Source organism: Epinephelus fuscoguttatus, linkage group LG3 (genome assembly GCF_011397635.1).
Source record: "Epinephelus fuscoguttatus linkage group LG3, E.fuscoguttatus.final_Chr_v1".
Taxonomy (NCBI): Eukaryota; Metazoa; Chordata; class Actinopteri; order Perciformes; family Serranidae; genus Epinephelus; species Epinephelus fuscoguttatus.
Window position 1 is genome coordinate 20,319,565 of NC_064754.1, and position 27,834 is coordinate 20,347,398.

At 40.8% G+C, this 27,834-nt stretch overlaps 1 protein-coding gene across 1 annotated transcript in view; it reads left to right on the forward strand.

Moving 5' to 3' along the window:
* The first annotated feature begins 7,195 nt into the window (after positions 1-7,195).
* rnf24 (ring finger protein 24) overlaps positions 7,196-27,834 on the forward strand; it is a 38,025-nt gene continuing 17,386 nt past the window's right edge. The window contains exons 1-2 of the mRNA XM_049569439.1: positions 7,196-7,713; positions 23,719-23,868. Of these exons, the coding sequence (XP_049425396.1) occupies positions 23,726-23,868 (143 nt within the window). The 5' untranslated portion in view covers positions 7,196-7,713; positions 23,719-23,725. The remainder of the gene's footprint in view (positions 7,714-23,718; positions 23,869-27,834) is intronic.

Below are 27,834 nucleotides of genomic sequence, written 5' to 3' on the forward strand. Positions count from 1 at the left end.
GACCTTTCTTATCGAGTGTAAAATAGAGAAAACTATTGTAAACTATCATTACTTGTTCTGATAATGCAGCTATCATTGTAGGACACGAAATAACAGGAAATGTTGGTGAAAACATATTTTGCCTTTCGTTTTGCTTCTTGTGAATATTACTCTTTGTAACTGAGTTAAATTGCGCTATTTGTCTGAAAGAGAACAGTCATTACTTTGACCCATGTGGAGCAGTTTATCATCATGTCACCGTGACCCTCATTTTGTGTCATTTCATGATGCTTTTGCAGTGCTGGAAACACAACAGCCTATTGTGGGCAGTATGGAGAGGACACAGTGGTAAATGACACAAGACAGTGTATGTGCAGAAGTGGACATAATAGCCATCGACAGACTGAAGGAAGTGTAACACGGTGATAATAAACCTCCTCTCTCCAATTCTTCTAAAATAATCCCTCCATTCAGTCAGTACCAAGCAGCAGCCTCCTCCTGCCATCCCATGGAAGGGAAGGAAGACCAGTGCCAGTCTTGTACCTAGTCTGCAATCCCTCAATGGGCCTTTGTGGATGCTGCCATCCTTCCCCCCCGGCCAACCCCCGGCAGGCCATTCAGGAGTGTCACATGGCACTCCCACTCTGCGCCCATCTCACAATGCAGCCCTGTCATTCGCACCTCATTGACATGCGCTCGTGGTGATGCGCATTGGGGAATGGTCGTGCTCCTCCTTTACTTTCAAAGGAAATGAAGTGCCGGGCTGGGTGGCCAAAGTGTGGCTTCCTGGATACGGTATTCATATTTCTTAGGAGGAAGTGCTGAAATGTGTGTGTGCGTGTGTGTGTGTTGGGAATTGGCAGTGAGTTTCAGAAAATGTGTCACACCAACCTCCCACATGTCAGATGACGAAATGTAATAAATGGTTTCACGACATCATATGTTCCAATGTAAGGAAGTGCTGAATGTCATTAAGGAAAGAGTCAGAGGTCAGCCCTGGCATTTCATGAGAGAAGAGCGTAAAAAAGACAAGTGAAACTGATCAGTAATGACGTACATAAATTCCAGCCTGGCTCCAGACTTTTATATCACCATCCACATTTAATTCAGTCTGATTATCAGGCTATAGAAATTCACGATATTAACGAGATGTGTGAGATCTAACTAGTAAGTGGTCACTCCAGATAACAAAGGTTCCTCCAGTGTAACACTTGGAATATTATTCGGAGCAATTATTCTACTTCTAGAGAGTGATGCGTTGGTCTGGATGAGTGCTGCTCTCTGTTGAAAAAATATCAGAGGTGAGCTTGCAGCTCAGCTTCCTGCCTTTTAGTGGTAATCTTGTTACCTTGTGAGCTCCTAAATGATGCTGAGTCTGCACTGCATGGGCCAGGTCTTTCCAAATTGACTTACATTGTTATGTTTAGTTGCTCAATCTAACTTGGACTCAATGGACAAATATAATCTAGTAATAAATCTGGTATTTTTCATACCCAATACCAGGAAAAAAGGCAGAATGTTAGGCCTCTTTGCATTGCAGTACACATGAGAGATGACAAACGTAGCTGACAAATAGCTAGATGACAAAAACACTGATAAACACTTCTAAAAATTCACATAAAATAGGCTGCATTAAAACCCACCTACAACACAAGGTAAATGAAAAAGTTAAGAGTTGTGCCTTAAACAGGGGTGGAGGGAAATTGGGACTGATTGCCCAGAGCCCCAGTGGGTGGGGGGCCTCGAGAACCCTGGAATGTAAAGGTTTTTTGTTTTTTTTTGCATTTTTTCCCCTAGGTCATTAGTGCCATAACTAAATTAAAATTGGCTGAATAAATGGGTTAGAAGACTAAACTTTGTATAAAAAAAATAGTTAAAGCTCTCTGAGGGCCCTCTCAGTCCAGACACAAAATGGTTTTATCCACCACTGCGTTAAAATTCAACTGTAAATGCAGCTATAGCCGAGTGAGGGACCGCTTAGACTGTTGGAACACCAATATCCATCGTCATGTCTTTCCCCAAGAAAGGGAAAGAAAGAAAGAAAGAAAGAAAGAAAGAAAGAAAGAAAGAAAGAAAGAAAGAAAGAAATCTTTCAAATTTAAAAGGTGTGTGTGCAACACATTCTCTGTCTGACCTTGTCATATATCAATGTTTGGTCATGGACTTTCCACGTCCACATATGACGTGCAAGGTACCCTGGGTGCGTTGGTTGTTGATATTCTGGGACATTGTGTCAAGTTCTGCATTGTCTTCTTTCAAAATAAACACACTGTGTCAGTACAACACCGCGGATTGACTTTTTTTTTATCCTTCAACAACAAACACACATGGTTGGGTTTAGGCAACAAAAGCACGTGGTTAGGTTTAGGAAAAGAAACAGGGTTTGGCTGGAGTGAAAGTTGGTGTTTGTTGGACCCATCCAATGGACTTTCACCACCTTGATTTGTGTCCTGGTCCCACTGTGTTTCGCCCTAATGCAGCCCGGCGTCGTTAAACTATAACAGCAACCAGCCACGTCATGTCATGCCGACATTAAAGGATGCCTTTTTTCGTTGGTTTCTGACGCCACAAGTCACTGCCCAAGTGCCACATTTCGACGACTTTAGAGTGAGACCAGGCTTGTGTGAGAGAGACATGAATCAAGACAGGAAAGGCAGGGGGCCCACAGAAAAGACTTAAGGCCCGTTTCCACCGCAGGAACTTCGGGGTAATTTTACGCGGCCGGGGCCGTTGGTGCGTGTCTCCACCGCAGGAACCACCCACGAAGGACAGAGTTCCAGAACTTTTACAGGGGCTAAACAAGTCCCTGCCTCGGGGTAGGTACTCAGAACGGCCCCGAAAGACTCCTGGCTGGGGCTTGGGGATTACTTGGTGCTGATTGGATATACTCAAGGAGGGATGTGACGACAACAGAAAGCAACAAAATAGCTGGCATTTTTAAAACTCAGCAGACGAGGGTTAGCGCGTTCATATAGCTTCCGCCGCCATGTAAAAAAACTCACTAAATGGCCCGTGAAAAAAAATATTTTTTCCAGCGGATATCTTAGTTACAACATGATTGAGCTAGCAAAGCAGTTTTGTGTTGCTATGTGTGGTATTTATTCAGTTATGGGAAGTCACGATGTCTAGAAAGCATCAGTGGCCGCAGCAGCAGCAAAGCTAACATCAGGACGTCATCTGTTAAAAGCCTCCCGTTGTCGGACACGACATGAAACTACTCCAGTTAGCTCAATCATGTTGTCCCTACGTCGCCCCGGTCAAAATGGTCGTGCAATGATTACGTAACATCCAGAGCCCGTAACTTTACAGGAACCTTCCTTGTACTCCGCTCTCTCAGTGGAGACACGGCGGTTGAGAGAGCTGAGCGAGAGGACGTTCCTGTAGTAGTTCCTGCTCCCCAAATAGTACCAGGAACTTCTTCAGTGGAAACGGGCCTTTACACATAGGACCCAGAATTTGGTGCTATGCCCCTGGCCTTACATACTGTTGAAGAATGTCTCAATATTTACTCATTAAGTCACCTGACCTTGAAGATAATGGGACAACATCAATATTGTTTTGTCTAGGAGAATGTGTAACTTCAGACTGTCTCCTCTGGTCCCTCTCTGCCAAAGGCAAATCACAGATAAGAATCTGATGGAGTCTGTATTGTCTTCAAAAAAAAATCTGAACCTCAGTTTACATTGTTTTACATTTGGGTATATCGCCAGAAAAACTTCTTACGTATGACATGTTTTAAAGCAGATCTTCACTGCCTTAACTGAACAGTGATTGTAAGAATCACATGAGAAAAATAACCCTATAAATAACCCTGACGTCCAAAAACATTAATAATTTGATTATTTTAGTCATTACCGCCATGCGTGACTCTTTCTCAGCCGTCTCCACCCCTTACTGAAAGAGACATGGATCCCAATTAACATCACAATCATCGTCATTGAGAAAGACCAACAGCATACAGTTCACCACAGCAGACAGGCATGAATAAACACTGCTTGCTGCTATTACAACAACTACCCTGAAAAAATAAAGGTTCAGTGTGGAACCAGTGGTGGTTCCTTATGGGGGAAGAACCTAACCTTTATCCTTTGTGTTAGGTGCTTAAAAAAATATTTATCAGTACATGTTTAAACTCAGATCATTGTCAACTTTGATTGATATATAGCATTATCATCACACTTCCACTTTTTTTATTCTTTATTCTTTTATTCTTTATTCTATTGATTTATATACAAAAGTTAAAGTTCACTCTTACAGCCTCAACACAGTGACAATATACATATTATTTTTAATATTTTTATATCTTCTATCTTAAGTGCTAGTGTTAAACACTGTAGCACATTCTATTTTTATTTTTTATTTCAATGTACATTTCCACTTGTATTTAATCTTTTGTATTGCTTTATATTTATATACATCTATTTCATACTCTTATTCTTACTTCTTAGAATTATCTATTGTTTAAATTGGAGCGACTGTAACAAATCACAATTTCCCCTTGGGATCAATAAAGTATTTCTGATTTTGATTTTAATTATTTTTTGCATGTACATACATATATTGATAAAAAAAATGTAAAAAAAAAATAAAAAAAAATTACTATGGTACAACAGGCAACCGTGCACCCCCATCTGAAATAATCATTAACAAATGTAATCATACTCATAAATAAACTTTACAAATTACCATTGTTATTACTACCATATAACAGGCTGTGAACAAACTACACCATGGTCGCATGGCCTCAATTCACCACTGTAACAAGACTGTAAAGCTGTGTTTGACTAGGCTCAGTGTCGTGACGTTCTGTAGTCTCATGTAGCCACTTGTTAGCAACTGCCTTTTTTAATGACACATGGATGCATGGAAGTTCATAAGTGGGGTATTTACTGACGCATTTTATGTTGTAGAACAAAACATGAAAGCTCGTGTTGACCACAGACCTTATTTCAGGCATCTAACCAAAAACCCATTTAAAGAATCCACTGACTTTGAAACAAGGGAGACGAGGGAACCGTGAGTGGAAAAATGCTAACTCATTTACAGGTTTTAGGACTCATACCTGGGGCACTCTATTACCCCTTTTCGACAGTAATGGGCTGGCGTGCTTTGGTTTGCTTTGTTTTGGGCCATCAGCCCAGCACAGCAAGGATTTACATTTACATTACAACAGGACTGCCTTCTTGAAGGTGTGTTTTTAACTGATGTCGGCTGGTTTTGAGTGATGAGTTTTGAAAGGAGGGGGCTGATCCACAACTAAAGACCCCTGCTGTGTTTGCTGCATGTGTTTTTCTGCAGCAGGGCAGGTAAAAGAAGTTTACCTGTTAGAGATGAGTCTGTTTGCAGGGGTGCAAAAAAAAGCCTGTTGTCTACAGGTCTGCATCAACATCTCACTGTGGCTGATTCTGCTTTCATTTTCCTCTCTGCCTTATCATTAGACCTGCCTTTACTGAAGAAAAGCCACTAACTAGGTTACTCAATGCAGTGATAAAGGCATTTCATTTCCTATAGATTCTTTACAATAAAAGTCCTATGTTATTTTATTGTGTATAAACTTTTACAGTGAAGCAGCAAAATAAAGAAATGTTGAGTTTTCGAGCAGCAACTTCACACAACTTCTAGTACGGCTGATAGCGAACATGAAACAGTAAAATAAAGCAGATATCTAAAGAAAAACAGGACGCAGGAGAGAAACTAAACTACAAAACACAGAGATTCAGTTAGAAGCTACAACAGTACTGAAAGCTGAACACACACACTTTTAAAAGCCTTTCTCTGGTCTCCTGCAGACAGAGGTGAGTAGAGTCTCACAACACATGCTTGTTTGGGGGTGGGGAGAATGGGGTTGTCGGGGGTTGGCTGAGGTCGGCAAGATGTCACCACTACCAGCTTCTGGGCCTACTCCTGAGAAGGTCCATGTTCGGCACTGCTTGGCGCCTCTGATTTAAGACTTTCGCTTCAAAAATACTCTAAAATTACAAGTTTAGCTGTTGAGTTTCTGTGGCGGAATTTATACTTCTGCGTTGAATCGACTTGTGTGCTAATAATGTTGGCATGATATTTTTGTTTGGAAAACTTGTCTAGTCTAAGACAGCTGTTTTGTCAATGAACCTTGTGAGCTGTAATGAAGCAGGATTTTGTAACGTTACTTTTGTTAAATGTTCCTGTTTTTCCTGGCTTCATATGAGAAGAGGGAAAGTTTGCTGACTGCTAGGCTAATTTGTACAATTTTAAATGCCATAGCAGTGTGCTAGTAACGTTAGCATGTTATTGTTCGGCATACGTGTTAAGTATAAGACAGTTGTTTTGTCAGTGAACCTTGTGAGCTGTAATGAAGCTGAATTTTGTAACGTTACTTTTGTTAAATGTTCCTGTTTTTCCTGGCTTCATATGAGAAGAGGGAAAGTTTGCTGACTGCTAGGCTAATTTGTACAATTTTAAATGCCATAGGAATGTGCTAATAACGTTAGCATGTTATATTTGTTCGGCATACGTGTTAAGTATAAGACAGTTGTTTTGTCTGTGAACCTTGTGAGTTGTACTGAAGCTGAATTTTGTAACATTACCTTCATTAAATGTTGCTGTTGTCCCTGGTTTCATATGAGAAGAGGAAAAGTTTGTTAGCTGCTTGGCTAATTCATACAATGTAAAATGCCATAGGCTTGTGCTAAAAACATTAGCATGTTATATTCGTGGGGAAAATGTGTCCAGCAAAAGACAAATGCTTTGTCTGTGAATGCTGTGAGTTATAGTGAAGCTGATTGGTGTACTTGTGTTTGAAATTGTCTCTGTTAAGCCATGTTTAGTGTGTGTTTAATGTGTGTTTTGAATCAGCTAAACTTTACGGCACTTCACAGAAAACCTGCCGCTGACTAACGTCAGTGTTTTGGGGGTGTAATTGCAGACTGACACAGACACACTACTGCACAAGTATAAATGCTCACAATGGCATAGGGTCTGGTGCACAAGTATAAATCCGGCTATAGACCCCCCCCCCCCCCCCCATGAAACACAGGTGTTTACGGCCCTGTCTTTTGGACTTCTTGAATTTTGCACTGGAGCTTTCCTGCAACTATGTCACACTGCATCACCATTTAAGAACCAATATTGGTTCCCATTTGAACCATTATTTTTAAGAATCACTTGCAATCAGCTACGTGACCATGTGCTGCATCCCTCCCTCTCTCCCTAGCATCACTCCCCCTCGTACACGCTGTCCTCAAAACCTCCAGCAGCTGTACCCGCATCGGTCTGTGTGTGTATGCTGAGCTGACTGGGAGGAGCTGGGACCTAACTACTGGTGGTAGTAGGCTTAGCAAACGTTTACGTGCGAGCCGTGCAGATCTCAAACCACGACTCCCACTGCCAACGACGGATTTTTTAAAGGAGGGAAACCACTACGAGAAAGCCCAACGCGGGATCCCTCATCTTGCTGCCAACGACAGACATTAATACCCATTCGTTATTTATCGTTTTTCTTTTTTCTGCCTCCGCTGCTTCCCTCTCAGACCCAGCGAGGTTCCTGTTAACCACAGCCGCCACCATCGTCACCATCACAGGCGGGGGCTGTGTGATGAGGTCGCCCTGCTGCAGGGGCTTGGTTACGCTATTATAAGGCTCTCTGCCCTCAGTTTGGGTCAAGTTGTCGCCTTTTGAAGCTCGTTAGCATCCCGACTGTGACAAGACATACACAACAGAAGAGTGTAGCTACTACTGGAGCTGAGGGAACCGCCGGTGAGTGCCTGCTCCTCTGTTTTAACCCCTTATCGTTAGCTGCTAGCTGGTTAAACTGAATGTGTTGAACTTGGCAACAAGCATTGATGCTGTCATATTTCGAGTTCAGAACCAGTCAAACGTGTGGTTTATGAACCAGTTTAGCCTGTGAGCCATTATTGAATACCAGTGGGACTTTACAGAGAGATGTGTGGGTGTGTTTGAGTTGACATACTGTTATTTAACACCATTATTTTCAGTTAATTTTGACCGTTGGCTGCTCTCATAACGTTAAGCACCGCTCTGTCATGTGTAGCTAAGGTTAGCCGTTAGCTAGCGAGCCTACGCCCAGCGGTCTGCTGTCCTGCAATAAACAATAGCCACAGTGAATTGGTCAACCCCAGCCGCAACATAAAGATGCACTAGTCTAGATAAAGTCAGGTGAAGTCGTAAACGCAGCGTTAAGCTCTCATGTAAAAGTCACCTCAGCTCAATGATGTCCTATCACCGTGACAATCGCTCATTATAACGCAATCGTGCCAGTGCCTCGCAGTGACGTGCACAGATACAGCAGCCGCCATGGTTTTAAACCTGAGCTCACATTAAGCCGCACAGTGATGACCCTTGTGAGAAGCCACGGTAACGTTAGGGACACAGTAGGGCTTTTCTCTCTGTGTTTCCGTCAACACTGACAGCATTGTGTGGGCTGTAACACGCATGAGCTATAAGGCGCTTCTCCTGAGTGGGTGCAGTTGGCAGCAGTGCAAGACTGTTAATATGTGTATGCCATCATGCACTTTTTTTTCTGTAAGGAGTAGAAAAATGTTTACATATGGTCTCCAATCTAATGAAATGCTGCATGAGATGCAAGCAGGGTTGTGTCTGAAGTATGCAGACCTGATAGTGGCAGAGGTCATGTTCATTTGTTGTGCAGTGACTGCTTACTGTGGAAGCAGCTGTCAAGTAAGGAGATGGTGTCCTCCCCTCAGAATTAGCCATGTTAATCTGTTGACAGAATGTGTGTTAAATATGACATCACACTATTCAAAATGTGTGTTTTTAGGTTTTCGCAGTCCTCTGTCAATCAAAGGGTCTAAGGATCCAGGGTGTCATATGTTATTCAGACTGTAAAGGAGCTATGATGACATGCTCAAATCTTGCACTTCAATGTGTGGTCTGCATCAGAGGTTCGAGTTTGTTAAATTTTCTACGCACTGATCCCTGAGAGTGATAACCCTGACAGCCCTGTGCACATGACTGTACATCTCAAAATTGAGTCTACAGCACTCTGTGGCAATGCTCCTTCAAATGCAAGTATTGTCATTGGACCTTGAAGCCGTGATGGTGCTAGAAAATGTGAACTCATTTTTGTATAGTGACCTTTTTTTTACTGTGGAAGTACAATGTCCCCAAAAAGTCTGAAATCTATTCTTTACCACTCTGCCCCATTGTGATAACCTTAGTTTATTTGACTGGCTACAGCCCTGCTCCAATGCAGTGCACCAAAAGTTCAGACATGTGCACTGACCTCTGAGAGCGATACTATTGACATCCCTTTACACATGACTGTACCTCCTGTCTGAAAGTGAAATGTATTTGTAGCAGCTCTGAGTTTTTAGCAAAGCGAGCAAACTTTATTTTTTCACAACAGAAGTTACACACAGAGACTACAAATGAAAACAGTGGCTGACTGCTATATCTTTTAGGTCCCAAAGGCTTAATTTGAGACAGCATTGGTAGAGATCGGAGGTGCTTGGCAATGTGAGCATCAGCGGCCACCTCATCTTGAGCTGAAGCGGTTAAACATTGCACTGCACGAACCGGTGCACAAATATAAATGCCTTCTAGTAGCGTCTGCTCTTAGATACATAAAACTCTTTTCAGCAGCCTTGAAGCGTTTGTGTGTGGAGGCTGTCGTGCATTTAAGGCACTTTCAGGCATCATATGGATAAAGGCAAGGACATGCAGGAAAGCATAACAGGAGAAACATCAGTCTAAAGCTCCGTCAAAAATATGTCAAAGCAGGCTGCAAACAGATTTTGGTGATCTGAGTACTGCAGATCATATTACAGTGCTCAAAACATAGTTGGTGAGTAATTTTAAGTAGGTATGATTTTACAGTTGTAAGGCTAAGGAGAAATAAATATGTTAACATATGTATACAAAGTAATACAGAACACTCACTTTTATCAGTGTTGCCAAACAGGCATCGCTATGTTGATTTACCAAGTATTACATGGACCATCTATGCGACAATATCAGTAAATCAATTTCAGTTTGCATAACTATTATGTGACTTTTCCCAGAAGTTAACCCAGAGGACAGTTTCATTTTTTCAATGAGACTGTAAAGCAAACTGAAATGACATCATTATTAAAATAGCTCACATACCTCTGAATAGCTTGTGCAACCCAATCCTGAGGAGATTTACTGTACGAGAATGACTGGAGCCCATCCCTTTCTTCATTTAGTCATACAGACTAAGTTTTGTTCATGGGATCATGTACATGAAACACTGGGCTTCTGTAACAGCAAGGTGCTTGTCTTCCTAGGACTGCGCTGTTGTAAATGGTTGTATTGTTATTAGATGGATTTGTAAAGAGTCCTAGAGTCTGAGAATAAATTGAGGTCAGCTATGTGTGTGTTGACACATGATATTACCAAATATAAAAGTACACTGATGTCATTAAAGGGATAACGTATTCTGAGGTGACTTTGACAATGGACACCTTGTGAACACCCCATCACAAAGCCTGCCAGTCATAGGCAGTATTGAATAGTAGTTTCATACTGTCCATAGGTGTTTTCGGACCATGCCATTTGGGGGGCTCCCTGAGAGGAACTGAGATTCACACCTTCAAGTTTTTTTTATGTGTTTGCATTCACACTGCCGTCACTTTCGCTTTGACAAGTCAAAATTGTGTTGGGTTTCCTCTATCGCATATATGTAAAATGGATGGTTAAGCGCACACAAATGGTCCGAAAGTACTTTCGGACCATTTGTGTGCGCTTAACCATCCATTTTTTTTGTTATGAGCTGTTGTTTGTGTTTATTGAATGGTGTTCCAAAAACTTAAATCACTGCTAGGTCTTATGGTGTGGACATGCAAAAAGGGGAGCTCTTAGAGGTGTGAAAAAGTTCCTCCTGTCTGAAAAGGCTGTATGTGTTAACACCAGTTATGTCATTTTCCAGTGAAGAGGAAATAAGGGGAACTTACTTGAGGCCACTGGAGAGCAAAGGTTAAAGAGGTATTGCACACTTAAAACGTTTTTTGAACTGTAAACAAAATTATATGACTGTACTGTACTGTTAATATTGACATTTCTTTGCAAATATAGAAAAATCAACATGAAATTTTATATTAAAAAAATGTTGACGCTCTCTAATCCCTTGTCCCCCCTCATCTTCATCCCCTTCTCGCCCCTCCTCTTAGCATTTTTTCAAAATTATGCAATAGGTGGAGTTTAACTCAGACCTGGGGGTGAAATTACACTTTAAATAGTCAAATACCACATGACATAACTGATTTTGGTCGGAGTGGTGTCTCCTCCAACACGTTGAGCAGGTCCAACCCGTTCCATGCAGGAGCTGAATGCTATAGCCTATGTATGTATCTGTAGTGATATCTCAACATCAGAGAATACAGCAGGTCCATTGCAAAGGTTGCAATACCTGTTTGTAGGTATGTGGGGAACTGTTTTGTTTGGGTTAAATGCAAGAATAGAGTCGTGCGCAAAGCCTGCATGTGCATTGGTTGTTAGTAAAAATGCGCCCCTCTGTGTTATCTTGATGCAGGGCTGTAAATTCATCCACATACCATAATCATAATCATTGTTGATCTTGGCTTCAAGCATGAGGCACTTGGCCAAGGCAAACACATATTTCAAATAGATTGACTAAAGGAGTGCATCACTGCAATTGAAAATAGGTTTTGTCGGTGTTCGTTAAAAAATAAACAATAGAATATTTGGGATTTAGTCGCAGTTTGTGAACTTGACACCTTTGCGTGCTTCGTTTCGTCTCAGAGAGATTATTTATTTCCTGTAGGTCAGTAGTGGATAACCCCAAGAAGTGACATGACTTGCACTGGGTTCATGTTGTTTTCATGCTTGAGTGTGACTTACTCACCCTCACATGACTACAGGTTTTATTTATAGTGCCTGTGACCCTGCACTTGCAGACCAAGGGTCCTGTTTCTCTAAAGTAGGTGGCTGTGAAAAGACTTTGGCTTGTTACAATTTCAGTATCATCTTGTTCACGGACACTGTTTTGAAAAAGTTATTTTCGTATAAGATAAAGTACTACCTTTGATTTGAAGGGGTGTGTATGTGGCTACTGGACAACCTCAGACGAAAGTCAACAAACTACAAAAACAGATTAAAATTGGGTTGATAGTGAAACTTGGTCAGTCAAAGGGTGACGGTTAATGAGGTGACACGGTGCACTGATAGTAGGAAAAAAAAACCCTCCAGAAAAATGTGGCACTGGATATGGAGAGACAAGAGTGCTGTGGGACAGCTGTGTGTGTCAGTTCCTCCTGTTTGTGTCAGCTAGTGTTACTATCAGAGTCCACTGAGGAATGATGGGCTTTCAGGGGAGGGAGAGAGCGAGCAAAAGAGCAAATATAGGAAAGGTCATAAAAATCTTTTTGATCTTGGTGCCATGTGAATGAGTTTCTTTGTCTTCTTTTTCCAGTCAGGTCCCCAAAAGTATGTTTAAAGCTTTACCTTATTAATAGACAGTTACGTTAGATTCTCAGACACCATTCAAATGATTCATTACATGCCTTAAAAATACAGATACTTCTTTAGTTAACTGATTAAAATCTGACAAATCTGTGTCAGTTTACAGCCTCACAGATGAAAAGTAGCTTCCTTAAATACTTTAACAGTTGGTCAGAAAGTAAGCCACTTCAAAACTTGAGGCTGGGGTAACTTGTTAAGATTCCTTATATGTATTAGAGACTATCACCCATTTTATTGCATCATATTAGTGGATAAACCCTTAAGATTCAGCTTGTCACGAGTTACTCACCAGTCAGCTATTGGTAATAGCTTGGCATAGATAGGGAAGTTGGTCTAAATCTAAAATTGGGTTTTAGCTGTATTAAAACACGCCTTGAGTGCTTGTAAAGTCAGATAGAGGAATGACGTGTCATTGATTTGATAAACATGACACTTATCATGAAAGATCAATGCCTTCAGTAAACAATGAGCAGGTCAATGAACACAAGTTGCACAAGAAAATTAGCTTTTAAGTAGGGCTGGGGACACAGAGATATTCTGATGTCACTATATTTTGGGCAAATACCTTGATATTGTAGGACTGACTATTGGTGTTTTGACAAAATATTTTAACAAGGAGATTTTCGATAGATAATCATCAATAATGGGGTAAAGACAGACGATAGAACAGCTTGAATAGTATTGTAAGTTCAGAAAATTACATCACTTTACTGTAATGCAGCCTTCAAAACCAGGTTAAGACAGCATTTGGCATCATAACCAAAATCAAAAGCGGTATCTAGTCTCATGTCACAGTATAGATAAAATATCAGGAATATATGTATATATCAGTGTTTGATGGTACATGGAGTGGCATTAGATGTAAATCCAGTAATTGGAATTATATCAGCAGCCGGCATTTAGGTTGACCTTGTCAGCTCCACTCAAGTCCTGTGCCTCCCACATCTCCATAACTGGAGTTATAGTTACAGCGACCTACTTACTGCAGAACTTGGTCCAACTTCGGAAAAACAAGCTTTTCGTTATGCATATTTTAGGGCTCGAAGTGGAAACACTGTTGGCTACTTTCATAAGTAATCGGGTGCGTGATCATCAATATCATCATCTTCATTCCTCTCGGGAAGTCGGTCTGTCATACAGTTTGAGCAGAGAAAGGAGTTTTTTTTTCCTAAAGCTTTCTACAACTCTTACTGACAGCTGTATCCTTCATTTTGTATGCTTTGTAACTGATCTGTTTTCCCTCCTCTGTGGCTGAAAGGATGATTTAACTAGCCACTCTTGTCATAAAACATTTCAACTAGAAGCAATTATGTTTTGATAAACGGTCAGATATGTGAATGGCCAGTGCCCGACAACCTCCCCCACTCATATTGCTGAAAATTTGATGTGCCAGTTCAGTATCATATGAATGTGGGCATTTCGCTTACTGCAGCCAGCACATTTTGAACAGCCCTTGTGCTCTGCCTCTGAGGCCCTGGTGTTTGTTGCTGCCCTTTGGCATATTAAGTTTCAGATGTGCAAATCTCATGGCCCGCTGTAGCTGCTAGTGGAAATTTCCACTTCTCATTCGGACAGCATCTTGTGAATGCAATGTTGTGGGCTGATAGAAAGAAACTACTGAACAGAGCTAAGGTTTTATGGTTGTTTTTAAGGGGAATTTAATATCTTATAATATGATAAAACAAGATTTTTTTAAAAGAATGCATTAAAGATACATACAGTAAAAAAGGACATTTTGTAAATTAACAAAGGTACATTTACGTATGTGTTTTATTTAAGCATTTGGATACATTTTCCTTGAAAAAAAAAAAATAGTGTCAGTATCACTCAGCAGCTTCCTGAAACTTATTTTATCACATGACAAACATACAAAATATCATGGGTCCAAATGTCATCATTTGTCCATGTGATATGTCTAACAATGGATCCGCCACTATTGATCATGAGTAGCGTACAGAGGAGGGCAGGGGAGGTTAATGCTTGGGGGGGCTGGTGCGTTCATTATGTTTGAATAGACTCTGCAGTCATCACATTGTATGATGAATTAGTTACATAATGGCTGAGCAAGGACAAAGGGAGGGTTCTTCGGACAGATGTTCAAGAATGATCTTGGGTTGTCTGAAAACATCAGAGGTCAGAGGTTTAGTTTGGTGAGGACAAGTCTATTTATTGTTGTCGTACAAGGTTTAATAGGTCTAAAAAAACATAATAGTTTCATTATGATTTACAAATAGTTGGCTAACTACTCACAGATTTTGATCTTAATATTTTGATATCGATCTGTGAAACTGGTATCACATGTAATGTATTTTTTCTAGTTGTTTAAACAAAGTCTGCATTCTTGTTTGACATGGCATAGGTCAAAATGCAACCATTCTGTGACCCAAATAAAAGTGATGATTCATGGGCTCGTGGAAAAGGTCCTCTGAGAAGTGTTTGTGCTGGTCGTGTGGATTAAATGCTCAGAAGAATTTATGTAATAGTTAAACTATTTACCAGGCACAAGTTAAAAGTATTATACCGAGGCGTTGTCTTTGCTTCCCTGAGTTAGTGAGTGACGTTATCCTCAGATGAAGCCAAGATTTCCCACTCATGAGGGACAGCAGCTTATTAGATGGTTTTATTCTACTGAGGCTTCACATACCATCGGTTGAAATTCCTCCTGACCTAAGCAGAGTGTAGTTTGTCTGTTAGACTGTTTCTCAATCTTGAGTAGGGTAATGGCCTACATTAAGTTCACAAAGTGATTGCAAAATACAGGACAGAAGAGAGTATACAAATGTCTGATTTTCATGTATATCAGGTCATGAGCCTTTTCTGTGTCAGTACAGGCTTAATTTTTTAGGTAAAAGTATGTTTTCTATTTAATTCTACTGTGTCTTGAGTCTGTTTCACCAAGTATGGAAAATATGGTTCAGTCTTACACAAATTACAAATTATGTAGTTGTGTAATATCCGATAGTTAAAGATATGTGGAAAATCTTTTTGCCACATTGGTACCATCATCTCTGTCCTGGCTGCTACACTTGATGGGGTTAAACTCTATTAGTTCCTCTTCAAAATGTTTCATAGTTGTTTGTTTTTCTATTTTTTTTTTTTTTTGGATGAATTTTACGCTTTTCATGTGTTTTTTCACATGCCCCCTCTTTTCTGCCCCTTCTCAGTTTTTGGTATCACAGAAGTTAAAACTATACATTTCTTCTCTTACATCATACCACAGGAAACTGTGCACAATGAATGCGAAGAGTGATTTGCACTCACGCTCATATCCTATGAATGTGATGTGATGTGATGTGATGTGCTATGCGTGGCCTTGTTGCTGGTTATGTAACAGGGTGAGGCCATGTGAAAACGTCTGAGTGAGAGAGGCAGATGGTGGTAGGAACGGTGGGATGAGGAGAGCAGATGCAAATCATATCTGCCTTTTCCAACCAGAAGACGCCGTCTGTTGCCAAGCCGTCACATTTCACAGTGCCGCTTGGTCCCTCGCAGGATTATCCTCAATGTGAGATGTGTGTTCACAATAAAATTGCATCTGTAACTGGTGAAATCTCTGCTTCAGCTGGTCATTGTGCAGTAGAGATAGCCCTGTCAGCGCTGCCTCACTGTACATTCACATTTTTTTGCACAACTTGTTTCATACCCAGTGAAGCGTGCACATTTGGCTTTGGTCCTGAGTGGGCCCTTCAGTTTCAAAGAGCGAAAGGGGCAACAAGGTATTTTTAGATGGACAGGAAGCTATTTAGTAGCAGGAGGGAATTTAGGACTAAGAGCAAAGTCTGGACTAAGGTTAGTTTTTAATGTCATGGCTGATGTTTGCATTTTTAGGTAGTCTGACTGTGAGATTTGTTAAATTCATCGAAAATACACACGGGTGACAAATTAAACTGAAACCCAACATTAGTTTTCTTGGTCTTGGCTTTGACTACAAGTCTGTTGAGCTCTACTTGAAAGGCTAATACCAGTCCTCCAGAAAGAATTTCCTCATAAGTAATTTGATGTCTTAAAGGAAGCGTGCATACTAATGTTTCTCCACTCGCTCATCCAGATTTGTCACCTGCCTGCATACTTAATTGCGTCTGTAATGATTTCTGATTGTTACACAACAGTTACTACAAGGAAGAATGACTTTTACTCTATTGATGAATGTCTGGTGGCCTTTTCACTTCTCATTTCTGAATGTGTCCTTTTGCAGTGGCAGTTCAGTATGTTGGCTCATTCTGTAACAAACCGGTGCTTGATGATGTGATACGCCAGAAGTGTTTTTGTGGTATGTAGGTTGTTTACTCCGAAGAGATTGGATTTCTAGATCTCTTGATCTATCCAAGATCCTCCAGGTCAGCGAATCTTGATACTGTGAGGGTGTTGCAGTGAAGGGGACAGCCTGAGAGCAGATTTGAAGGAGGATCTTCATTCAGTCTAACTTGTAATGAAACTGAACCAGCTGAATGACCCGCATGTTTGTGCTATAGCTGTCCATAGAACTGTAGAGTTGGATTTGTGTTTCGGTATTGGTGTCATTGGAGTTCTGCTTTAGCTCACTCGGGTGTAAGAATTTAGTTATGGAGTCAACCTTTTGTTTGCAGTGTTTCCCACAGAATAACAATCCATATGTGATGGTAGCTCATGAAGACAGGGACGGGGGTTAGATAATTGCTCAGTCGATCTGATCATAGCTGATCTGATCAGATTGATAGATGAGAGGAGCAGCTCTTCGTTTGTGAAAGAAAAACTTAGACCCAGTGCACTGAAGGTTAAGTTTCACTTTCACTGTGCCTGCTGTTCTGCTGCTCCATCTGTGCCCTCTGTCTGTGGAGCAAAAAATAACCTAAAAAATATCTGAAGATAAGGAAAAGCATGAGCTACAACCATGACAAACAAAAATACTGAAGTTGTCCTGTTATCTGGAGCCAGGCTAGCCTTATTTTGCTTTTGAAATGTAAATGTTGCCCTGCAAAAGGAATGCAGAGGAAATGGTTTCACTAGATTACAAAATATGTCTGGTGTTAAGAAAAGGAGAAGATTACCAAGCCTTTCTTCACACTCCTTGAACAGTCATCACTGTCAACAATGTCTACCACCTTCGGAAACATGTAGGAGAAAACTCAATGCAGCCTCAGCTGACGAGTCACTGGAGGTGCATGTCAATGCGAGTGGTTAGCCACAGCTCACTATTTAAAGCAAATACACCAACAAAAAAGTGCTAAAAATGTCAAGGTACTTCCCCTGCCCCTTAGAGGCCTCTGTTCTTACTTAATCATGTACTGTTTAGGATGGTTTGTCAGTGTGTTGCTCTAAAAATGTCTCAGAGGTGTTTGTCTGTGAGTGTGGAAGGCATGTTGCGGGGGCATGTGTTGCAGCTGATAAGAGAGATGGAGATATGCAGAGAGTCTAGCGAGGATTGAGTTTGGCCTGCAGCCTTTGTGAACGGGGCGAAGAAGGGCTAAGATCCAATAGGTCAACGGGAGCCAACCCACTGACAAGGCTGTCAAGGACAAGTTATGTTACATCTCATGGGCTTACACATACATACCTATACAGACTGTTTGGCACTTCAGCATGAAGGCACCGCTCGGGTACGTACATGTTGTGTGTGTATATATATATATTACACACACACACACACACACACACACACACACACACACAGAGGTCTACATGAAGAGCATAAAATATAGTTAGCTTTAAAGTAAATGTTGTAGTGTGCTAACAAGTAGTTGGCTGGTCATTTGTTATTCTTTCATTGGTTTCATCTCTATCTTTAGAGGTGCTTGTGGTTTGTGTGAGAGGCATGTAGCTCTGCAGTCTGTTTGTTTCTTCAGATAAGCAAGGGGAGGTTGTCTGAGCTGTGTTTACAGGGAAAGATGGAGAGAGAAGCAGGGCTTGAATTTGGCATGGAGCCTTGAACTTGGGCAAAGAAGGGCTATACAAATGATGTCACTGCATATGGGCATGGCCTATTTAATTTGTCAACAGTTGGGCTCCCCCTATAATTTTAGTGGAGCTGTTTAGGCTCTCTTCCATCCCTTGTCTAAGCTGTTTGCGCTATCAAAAGATTTGCAAGAACAACTAACTAAGATGAACCTCGGGCTTGATCTGCCACAGTGTTCTAAAGTCACTAATATTCCACTAATAATCAGAATAATAGGCCAATCAGAATAAAAGTGCCTCATGTAAACACCTCAGTCAGAAGAAACTGGCCTGATCCAGCCTAGTCTGAAGGAATTTTCATTCGGTTGGAGAGTGTTGGTATAAACCTTTAATGATATGTTCAATAAGAAAATATTAGCCAGTTCCTCCAGAAAATCCTGATCTTGCGATCTCAATAATTAACGCAAAATCAATGAAAGTCTGCAATATTTGTGACGGCTTGCAATTTTTCAGAAGTCCCACAAGAACTATAAAAAACATTTGCAGCTATTTTTGTAATATCCAGTGTGATTGTTATAGCAAGTGATTACATGACTTATTTTTGGAGGTAGTATGTAGTATGTAGTACATATTTTTTTTCCTCCTTTTCTCATTAGCTGCAGTTTTTGTCATTTGCCGCAATTTCCCGCCAAAAAAACCCACATAAAAATGCTGCAAATTTTATCACAATTTTTGACAAAGTTGGCCGCAAATTCAAGGGTTTTTTTTTTTTGCGAATTCGTGGAGGGACTGCTTCAGATCATTTCTCTCTGGATGGAATAACTGTCTACTTTCTGCGCATGTTTACTGCTGCATAGTCATGCCACGCCAGCTGTTTCTATGCGCCTTCCTCAGCTGATTTTTATAATTTCTCATAAATTCAAATATGATATTCAGATATTCAGCTCTCTGCAAGTGCTACATTCTGATGTGAGTAGGCTTATGTAACCTTGTTGTCACAGGCTGCAATCGTAATGGACATAAGCTGTCTGTCGTTACCTTTAGCAGTCATCTGCATATGAGACATTTAGCGAACATAAGTTACATAACTGTTACCTCTACTGACAGTCTGCTCGTGAGGTGTTTAGGGGACATCTATAATTTGTCGTTGCTGAAAACAACCTGAGTTTCAGTAAACTAATTCTTCTGTACCTAATGTATTGAATGAACTGAATTTTCTCAGTAAGGTTGAATAAAAGCTTCTTCTTCTTCTGTTATATTTTCAGCAGACTAGACATTTCGCAGCAGGAGGATCCACTTTGTGCAAGTCAGAAACGTTATATTCTAATTAACTGCCTTAGGGCTTGTAAACACACATCTAATTGGATCACCTTAGGCTATTTAGTGTCCATGTAAAGAATTAAAGGCATACTATGCAGGGTTGTCGGTTGCTGTGTGTAAACATGCTCGCCAGTGAAAGTAAAAGCAAAACCAAAAGTAAACCCTAGACTCACTCTCTGAGATATTTGCCTCACTATATTTGTGTGTCTGTTGGATGCCTGCTGCTTCCGACTGGCACCTGGTTGCAACCTTTTTATAAAGCTCTGACCTCACCTGAGTGCTGTGGGGGTACACGGCCACAAATGCCCCAGGCAGAGGTCAGATTCTCTGCAGAAAAATATATCACCACACAACTCAAGTGGGTCATAAGTGATAATTGAGAGGGATTACTTCTGTATGAGTCTATACATTGTCTTCAGGAAAATCCTGCATAGTATATCAGTGTTGGAATGTCTAATCAGAATGATCTCAATCAGGTCAAAAAAATATCCTCCATGTAACCACAGCTATTGAAACATACTGTATGTTGTAAAGAGAACTCAAGGTATTAATCCTGTCAACCCTGTTCTCTGATATCATGAGCCAAGTGTCTTGCTACGAACACAGTCCTCGTGTAGAGCTAGACAGAGGTGAGCATATCTTAGACAGCAAATGACGTTGCACCATCCCACTTACATAAGGGGAGACAAGTAGTTCTGCATTGAGGTGCCAGTCATGACTGCCAGGTACTTGCTGGAGTTATGTTATATAGAGGCTTCTCGGGGTCACGGTGAGAGTGTTCCCTATACTGAGACGCCGTAGTTATATAATAGAGCACAAGTTTAACTGTACACGTGTGGTGTAATCATAAGTGAGGCTTCAGCAAAACCTGCAAAACTTTCCACTGTCCAGAGGAGTGCAGAGGAATGAAGCTCTTGGTGTTTAGTGAAGGGGAGGGGCACAAGATGGGGTTCCCGAAGGAGACAAAGTTATTCCTGTCCTCTCCTCCTCCTCCTCTCTGGGTAGGCGTAGACATGTCCAGTCTTGTCCCTTTGGTATTGAGTAAGAGCGCTTTACCAATAGGTCCTTGTCGGTGTGCCTTGGCTTTTATGTATCAGTTTTTCAGAAGGAATTCTTGTAGGTATGCTCATACAGTGCTGTCAAAAAATGTCAACAATGAAGCCTTTGTAAACTTTGCATTTTGCTTGTTTTGTAACAAAAAGGGGGTGTATTTTAATCCTTTGGGCCGTAGGTCTTTTTTTGGGGTACTTTTACTGCCTTTACTTTTAAGCTCATATCACAGTCATATAAAGGCTACATACACATGCTAGCCTATATATTGTTTTTTTCAGAACAATCTGGACTGTCCAGATTTGCCATCATTATGTCTTTCTATGTGCCTGTATTTTATATTAAATTTTATACCAATGAAAAAAAACCTGTTACTAAATTCTTACATTTTTACATGTATCTCACCATAGCAAGTTGGAAGTAGACATATTCTACCATATATGAAGAGGGGAGACTCTCTGGAATCTGGCAATATAAGAACCATGATGATGGGACATTCTGTCACTTCACAGTTGTCCAAAATAGAGCTTAGATTGGGTCCAAAAAAATCCAGCCTGACCCCACCCGAGCCTGTGCATGTTCTGTCCGAGCCCGGCCCATCCCTTTAACAGTAATTATGAGGCCGAGCCCGGTTTAAACCCAACATTTTTTTTAAGGATACGAACGTGGACATTGAAGGCTGACTCTCGTCTTTCTTTCCATGGCAAGCCTTCGTCATGTGCCTCTTAAGTGTCGAGGTCCCCGTATTTTTGCTGTCATATACCAGCATCGTGCTGCACTTGGTACACTCTAACCCGACACACGTTGTCACCATCGACAACTCAAATGTGCGTGGCCAGTGGCGCTGTCAAGGGGAAAGCTCCAGTCCTGCGCTTTCATGTGACATGCGTGGCATTTCTGTGTGACCCTGCATTCGCGAGTAATCCATCCAAGAGTAATGTGTGTGCAAAGCTGTATGAAAGCTTTGTTATACATAGTTTTAGTGTAACTTTATAATTTTTTTTTCTTGTGAAAACATTGAACTATCGAGAAGTGCTTGGTATTGTCGGAAAGCCGCGATTCCGCTGTTTCACGTGATATGCGTGGCTTCTCGCTGTGACGAAAGGTTGCGGAGAAAATCCATAGAGAAGAACAGGTGTGAATTTGGATGCACTTTGTGTTATTCGGGCCCATAGTGTTAAATGATAAAAACAAAACAAAGAACCCTTACTCTACGGACAGCCGATGAAAAACGAAGAGCTACGGAATACTGTAGGAATAAAGTTCTAGCTGTCTGTTAATGTCACAGATTGGTTTCTGAGTTGCCTTTTAATACATATTTTGCCATAGTCCTGCTGTTGACTTTCACTGCAGATTTTGAGGTTCATTGGGCCAATTAAAACAAACCCAAGAGCATGAGAGTCATAAATCAGCTGTGCGGGAATGGCCATTGGCTCATTAGCTGGGGGACGGAGAGAATGAAGAGGCAAAGTGCATATGTATCCCTAACCTACTGTGGATTTTATTGACTTACTCTAATGTGTTTAGGGAAGCAGCGCTGCTACGCCATGTGGAAGAGGACATTCAGTGAAGTACACAGCATGCTCAGTTGGTACGCTGTGTGATCCACACTTTGGATAGTCTGTTAATGTCTACAACTACTTGCACATGCAGAACAGTTCTGGAGCGCATGTTACACCCAGAAGTTTTGGCAGTGCACTAGTTGCTGTCTGTCAGCTGTGGCATACTAGTAGGCTCAGCCCAGTTGGCCAGGGTAGCCAAGCTCAATGGACAACGCTCTGTGTCAAACTGTATGCTGACACTGTTGAACTAAAGTCAGGTATATCTGAGGATAGACTTCAAACATTTCATTCACAATGACATCGCCCAGATATTTCAATTAGCAGATTGGAAGGCGGGTCCTTCTCCCCACAGTGTTCAGGCAGCCTCCCATTGTGGATTCAGACCATGCCAAAGCAATAAGTAATGCCATGGAGTGTTTATCACTATGCATATGAGACCACACTCAGTCCCACTACAAAGTGCCCTCATATGTGCATTTGAGTCAGTCCCTTGTGCCTGTTCTGTATAAAGGGCAACTGCAAGCTGCTGTGCAGGGGTTAACAGTCTTATGTTGGAGCATAACTGACATTTGTGTTATTTATTTTTCGTATTGCCAATTGCCAATATTTGAGTACCTTAATTTTTGTAGTAAGAAGCACTCTTTTACCTTTCTTGAACCAGCTGAACAGTTGCATCAGCTGTCTCGGCTGAAGGGAACTCCTCTCAAATGTATTACAATAAAGTGTATGAACATTATGAAATAATTCAGTTGATTTAGAGTTCAGAGGCTCTGTTAGTAGAGGATAAGCCGAGCTGTGTTGCATCTTTACTGTGGCTCAAGGGTATCTTTTGCCTCATGTTGTGTGACAGGTTGCACGTTAAATAATATATTAGGATACTCCAATATGGACACCACTTTTTGGAGAGGATTGTGTGTTCAAATGTTAATAATATGTTTGCATTTATCTTGTTCTCTATACTGTCGTTTAAAGAAGATCTGTTGCATACATTGGGGTATACACACACATGACTCGGAGTGTACTCACTTTGCTTGTTGTTCTCTCTCAAATGCTGCTCTGGGCTATTACTTATTTGCCTATGCCTACATATACTAATGCCTATTTATACTTTTTAGTCTTTAAATCCTCCAAATTGTGAAAAAAAAGCCATAAAGTTATGGTTAGTATGTCAGCCTCAAGAAAGCAAAGGAAAGCAAATGTGTGTTTTGGGAATAATGCCAGCAGAGAGCATTTTCAAAACATTTTTTTGGCACCTGCAGTTGAAGACGTGTGTATGACTGATAAAGCTGATTTACAGTAAAACCAAACTGAAATATGTCCACGTAATACTGAAAGTAAACTAGTGTGAAAGTAAAACTAAATCACCCACAGTTTCAGTTTAACTTTGTGTCATGTAATGATGTGTCAATATTGTTTTTATTAGGGGGATATTTGAGGAAATACTCATGTACTGTTTGCCATTTGTCTCTCCATCCAGTCTATCCATGAGCTCCGATTTCCCACACTACAGTTTCAGGATGCCAAATATAGGGTTCCAGAATCTTCCCCTTAATATCTACATTGTGGTGTTTGGGACCGCCATCTTTGTCTTCATCCTCAGCCTCCTCTTCTGCTGCTACTTAATAAGGTAAGAGCCATGCACCCATTAGCCGTGGATTTGGCTTTGCTTTGAATTTGTTTTGTGTTTGATGTTTCCTTGCTGTGTGAGTTTGTGGCGATAAGTGTCATACAGGGGTCTCGTTGGCAAGGCTACATCGTCTGTTTACTGGGTGAAACTTACTGGTTATTTAATTGGTGGCAGTGCAGCACAAGTTATCTTAACATTTTAATACGTTGCCAATTTCAAAAGAGCCAGGATGGAAAACTAAAATATGTATTTATCTCTTGGAAGAAACCTTTTTTTTTTTTTTTAAAGCTTTTTAGGCACAATCAACCTGAGGAAGTAAAAAGCCAGACACACACGTTGATAACCCCACAAAAATAACTGCATTGAACACTGGCTTTTTTAGATATTTGCTTGTCTTTTGAATTTTCATGTGAATTTACAATTCACATAGCTTTGTTCAGGAAAAGCCTTCGCGCAGTCTGACTTTGAAGATGATCACTTTGAACATAATATATCTATTTTAACTAGCAAACTCTCTCTATCTCTACTTATGTGAGACTTGAAAAATGTTATATAATGATAACTGAATGGTTATACTCACAAGGGCTGCCTCCGACTAGTTGACCAATAGTCGTTATTTACAGTCATTAGTTGACTAGTTACCAGCATGTTTACAATATTATTGTTAAAATAAGATTATGTATTTTGGGCGGGGCAACACAATGGTTTGAGTTGAAGGTGTGAGAAAGAATAGTATCAGTAACATTGTTAACACTGTTCTACATTACAGAGAAATACAAAACCGTACTAATGAACCTTCATTAATATAGGCCTATATTTTATCTACAAGTGCACGTCACACACTGAGCGAGCCGCCTGTTAATGACGCTGTGGGCTAATGGGCATGTAGCTACTTCCATGTTTCAGATGATACGTCATGCTTGTAGTCGACCAATGAAGATGAGTTTACATATCACCTTGGGTTCGTTCTTTACAGAGCTGATCTTCTTCCAGGCGCTGTTTATAAATGTGTAGACCTGTCGTCCATGGGACAGATGTAAAGCTCTGGGTAGCCCTGCACTAACATGATCAACTTTTCCATATTTATCAGACTGAATATTTACGGAAGAAGGGAAAGATATCTGTCAGCTGTGATTGGTTTGTAACGTGACTCCAGTCTGACTGCTGAGCGTGGCCTCTTCCTGTGTCTGCCCTTTCAAATTAAATGCCCATACCTACAAGTCATAAAGGTTTTGATTTATTTTGACAAGGTGCAGCTCCCAATAGAGTTTTGTTTTTTTTCTGCGACTAAACGACCAATTAAATCTTGCCGACTGATGACCTTTCTGGTCGACTAATGTTTGGTCGGCTTTTAGGGGGCAGCCCTAACTCTCACAGACTGTTGTCATAACACATAACATTGTACATTTCAGGTCACTTTGGCCCATTAATTATTAGTCAAAAAGTGCCCAGGTGTACCTCTGCACTGTAGCTATATCCATATCTATGCATAAACAGGATAAATTACAGGGACTGATGTTTCTTTATGACTCAATACTAATGGCATAGAGTAACTGCCATGAAGGTCATCGCTAAACTGTCTGCACCCTGAGTTGAATATGTTATGGAAATATATTCAAAACAGTTAAATTAAATTTCTAATTATCATGTAGTTTCTATCCATCAAACTGTATGGCACTTGTCTCTATGACTTTTGGTTGAGGTTGAATGATATTTTTTCCTTTGTAGAAATGCGTGTTTTTATAAGTCTTGCTAAAGGTTATTTCACAAAAGGGCAAAAAATCTCAACAGCACAGTTTGGAGAATGTAGCTATGATACTACAATTGGTGACTTATAATCTGAATTGATAGGAAGAACAGTAGTTTTATACTATAAGCTGCTTGTCTACATTATTATGATCATGGCACTTGGCGTCAAAGAAACTATTTATAACCCTTTTTTAAAGAGCCACTTAACCTCCATAATGCTTTAACCATATTCCTACACTAATTAAAAAAACATTTGGGTGTTCATTAAATTTGCATTTGGATGTTTAAATCTCTTGTTCGTAACATTATCATCTTGTCAAAGCTCCCTTTTAAGGCATTTGGTGTCAAGTGTAATCCGCTAATTACTTCCCCTGCAGGAGATGTGGTCTAGAGTTGGTTACTACTCATTCCCATGTCCCTCTTTTAACCCAGCTGGTCTAATCAAATTGCCCTTGCTGCTGTTGCTGCAGGGTTTTTCTCCTTGCAGCAACAAATTGAAAAGAAATAATGTCCAGCATTTTTTATCTAAGACAGTGAGAAGCAGCAGTTCCCAACATAATTCACCCCTCGCCACCCTGCCATATCCTATCTTGCAGGGCAAATGGTAAGTAGGTTAACTACTACTGTTTTCCTCCAATTCCTCATCTAACTGTGAAAACACACGTTATGACTTTGATGCAGTACCATGATTAAATACTGAAAGTCAAGATTGCCAGGTTAAGGCAAAAGAGCGATTTTTGCTCCATAAAAGGTGTCTAAAGATGCAGTCTCCCAAAGGACTGGCCCAAAACCATATGCACCATTGCGCAAGATGAATTCACCCTTCAAAGCCTCCGTATGGCTAAATATTAAGCAAATTTGTCCTTTAAAAATTGGCCACAGCTTTGTTTAACCTCTAAGGCCATCATACAGAGGGAATCCTATATGGGCTCTGTGCGTTGAGCGTCATTGTTCTTGTTTGCATTGACAGGTAGACGATGGGATCAGGGAATTATGTTAGAGCTGATGTGTGACGGGTCATTAGTCCAACAAAGATAAACACTCATGCATAGTTTGACACTAGGCAGACTCTCGCAGAAATACTCAGCCATCTTTATCAGTGAGTCTTCAGTCCACACACACACATATGTGAAATATGCAATGTAGTTTACATGACAAGGACTGACAAGTACTTCTTGAGTGTGAGGTATTTCTAAAAGTAAAAGACAGGAGACCTTGAATTCATGAGCATGACCTTAATGTTTCTGAATGTGCAATTTAAATCAACAGGGCTTGAAATACTTTTTTCTGCATACATGCACTGGTGCATGTATTTTTTCCCTGCACGATTTTGTGAATTTTTTGTCTTTATTTGCAATTCCATCGAAGCCATGACAGGATTCAACCAGAATTACAGTGGTGTACATTCATTCATTTTTTTTCCATAACCAGGGTACCCGCGGATCCTTGAAAAGTCTTAAAAAGTCTTAAATTCATGTATCTAAAAGTAAGGCTTGAAAATGTCTTAAATTTATTAGAAATGTCTCAAATTGGTCTTAAATTCATTACTCAAAGGTCTTAAAATTGTTGCGGAAGGAATATTTAATCTGACTTTCTGTATCCATGCGGCGTCCAATAACGGCACGCGCTGGTGTTAGCACATACACAATGAATGGGTTCGTCGGCGGAGGTCTGCGCTTTGCGCGCTCTGTGTGGAAAGGGCATAACGGCATGCGCTGGCCACCTGGCACTCAATATGCTGCTGTAGTGGTTTGTTTTCTAGACAGTGAGTATCTTTGAGCAGTGAAAGTTATTATTTATGACTTTTTACTTGTCGGCAGTGATTTGTTTTCCACAGAGCTCTATGTGCGAGCATTTTACTCGCATTTGTGACTAAAAATAGTTTTGTGCCAGCAAAATAAATCATTCAGCACGCAGTGCGAGTCCAGATTTCAACCAGCAGCAGAAATGAAAGGCAAATCCTGCAGGTTGTGGGTTGAAAGGGGGTCACAGACAGGAATATGGTGGTCAAATAGCCTATGGCGGCTCTGTGGCGGAAAATAACGGTTTACCGGCGGCGACAGAGAAATCCGACCCCAGGTCCAGTAGCCTAATTTCCTCTTTTGTTGGCATCATGACTGCCGTTCTCATTTCTCTCTGTGGCAGATAACGGCCCACAGACCTCACCGCACTTTACTACACTGACTGTTCTTTACTTATGAAGGGACTGTTCTTTAC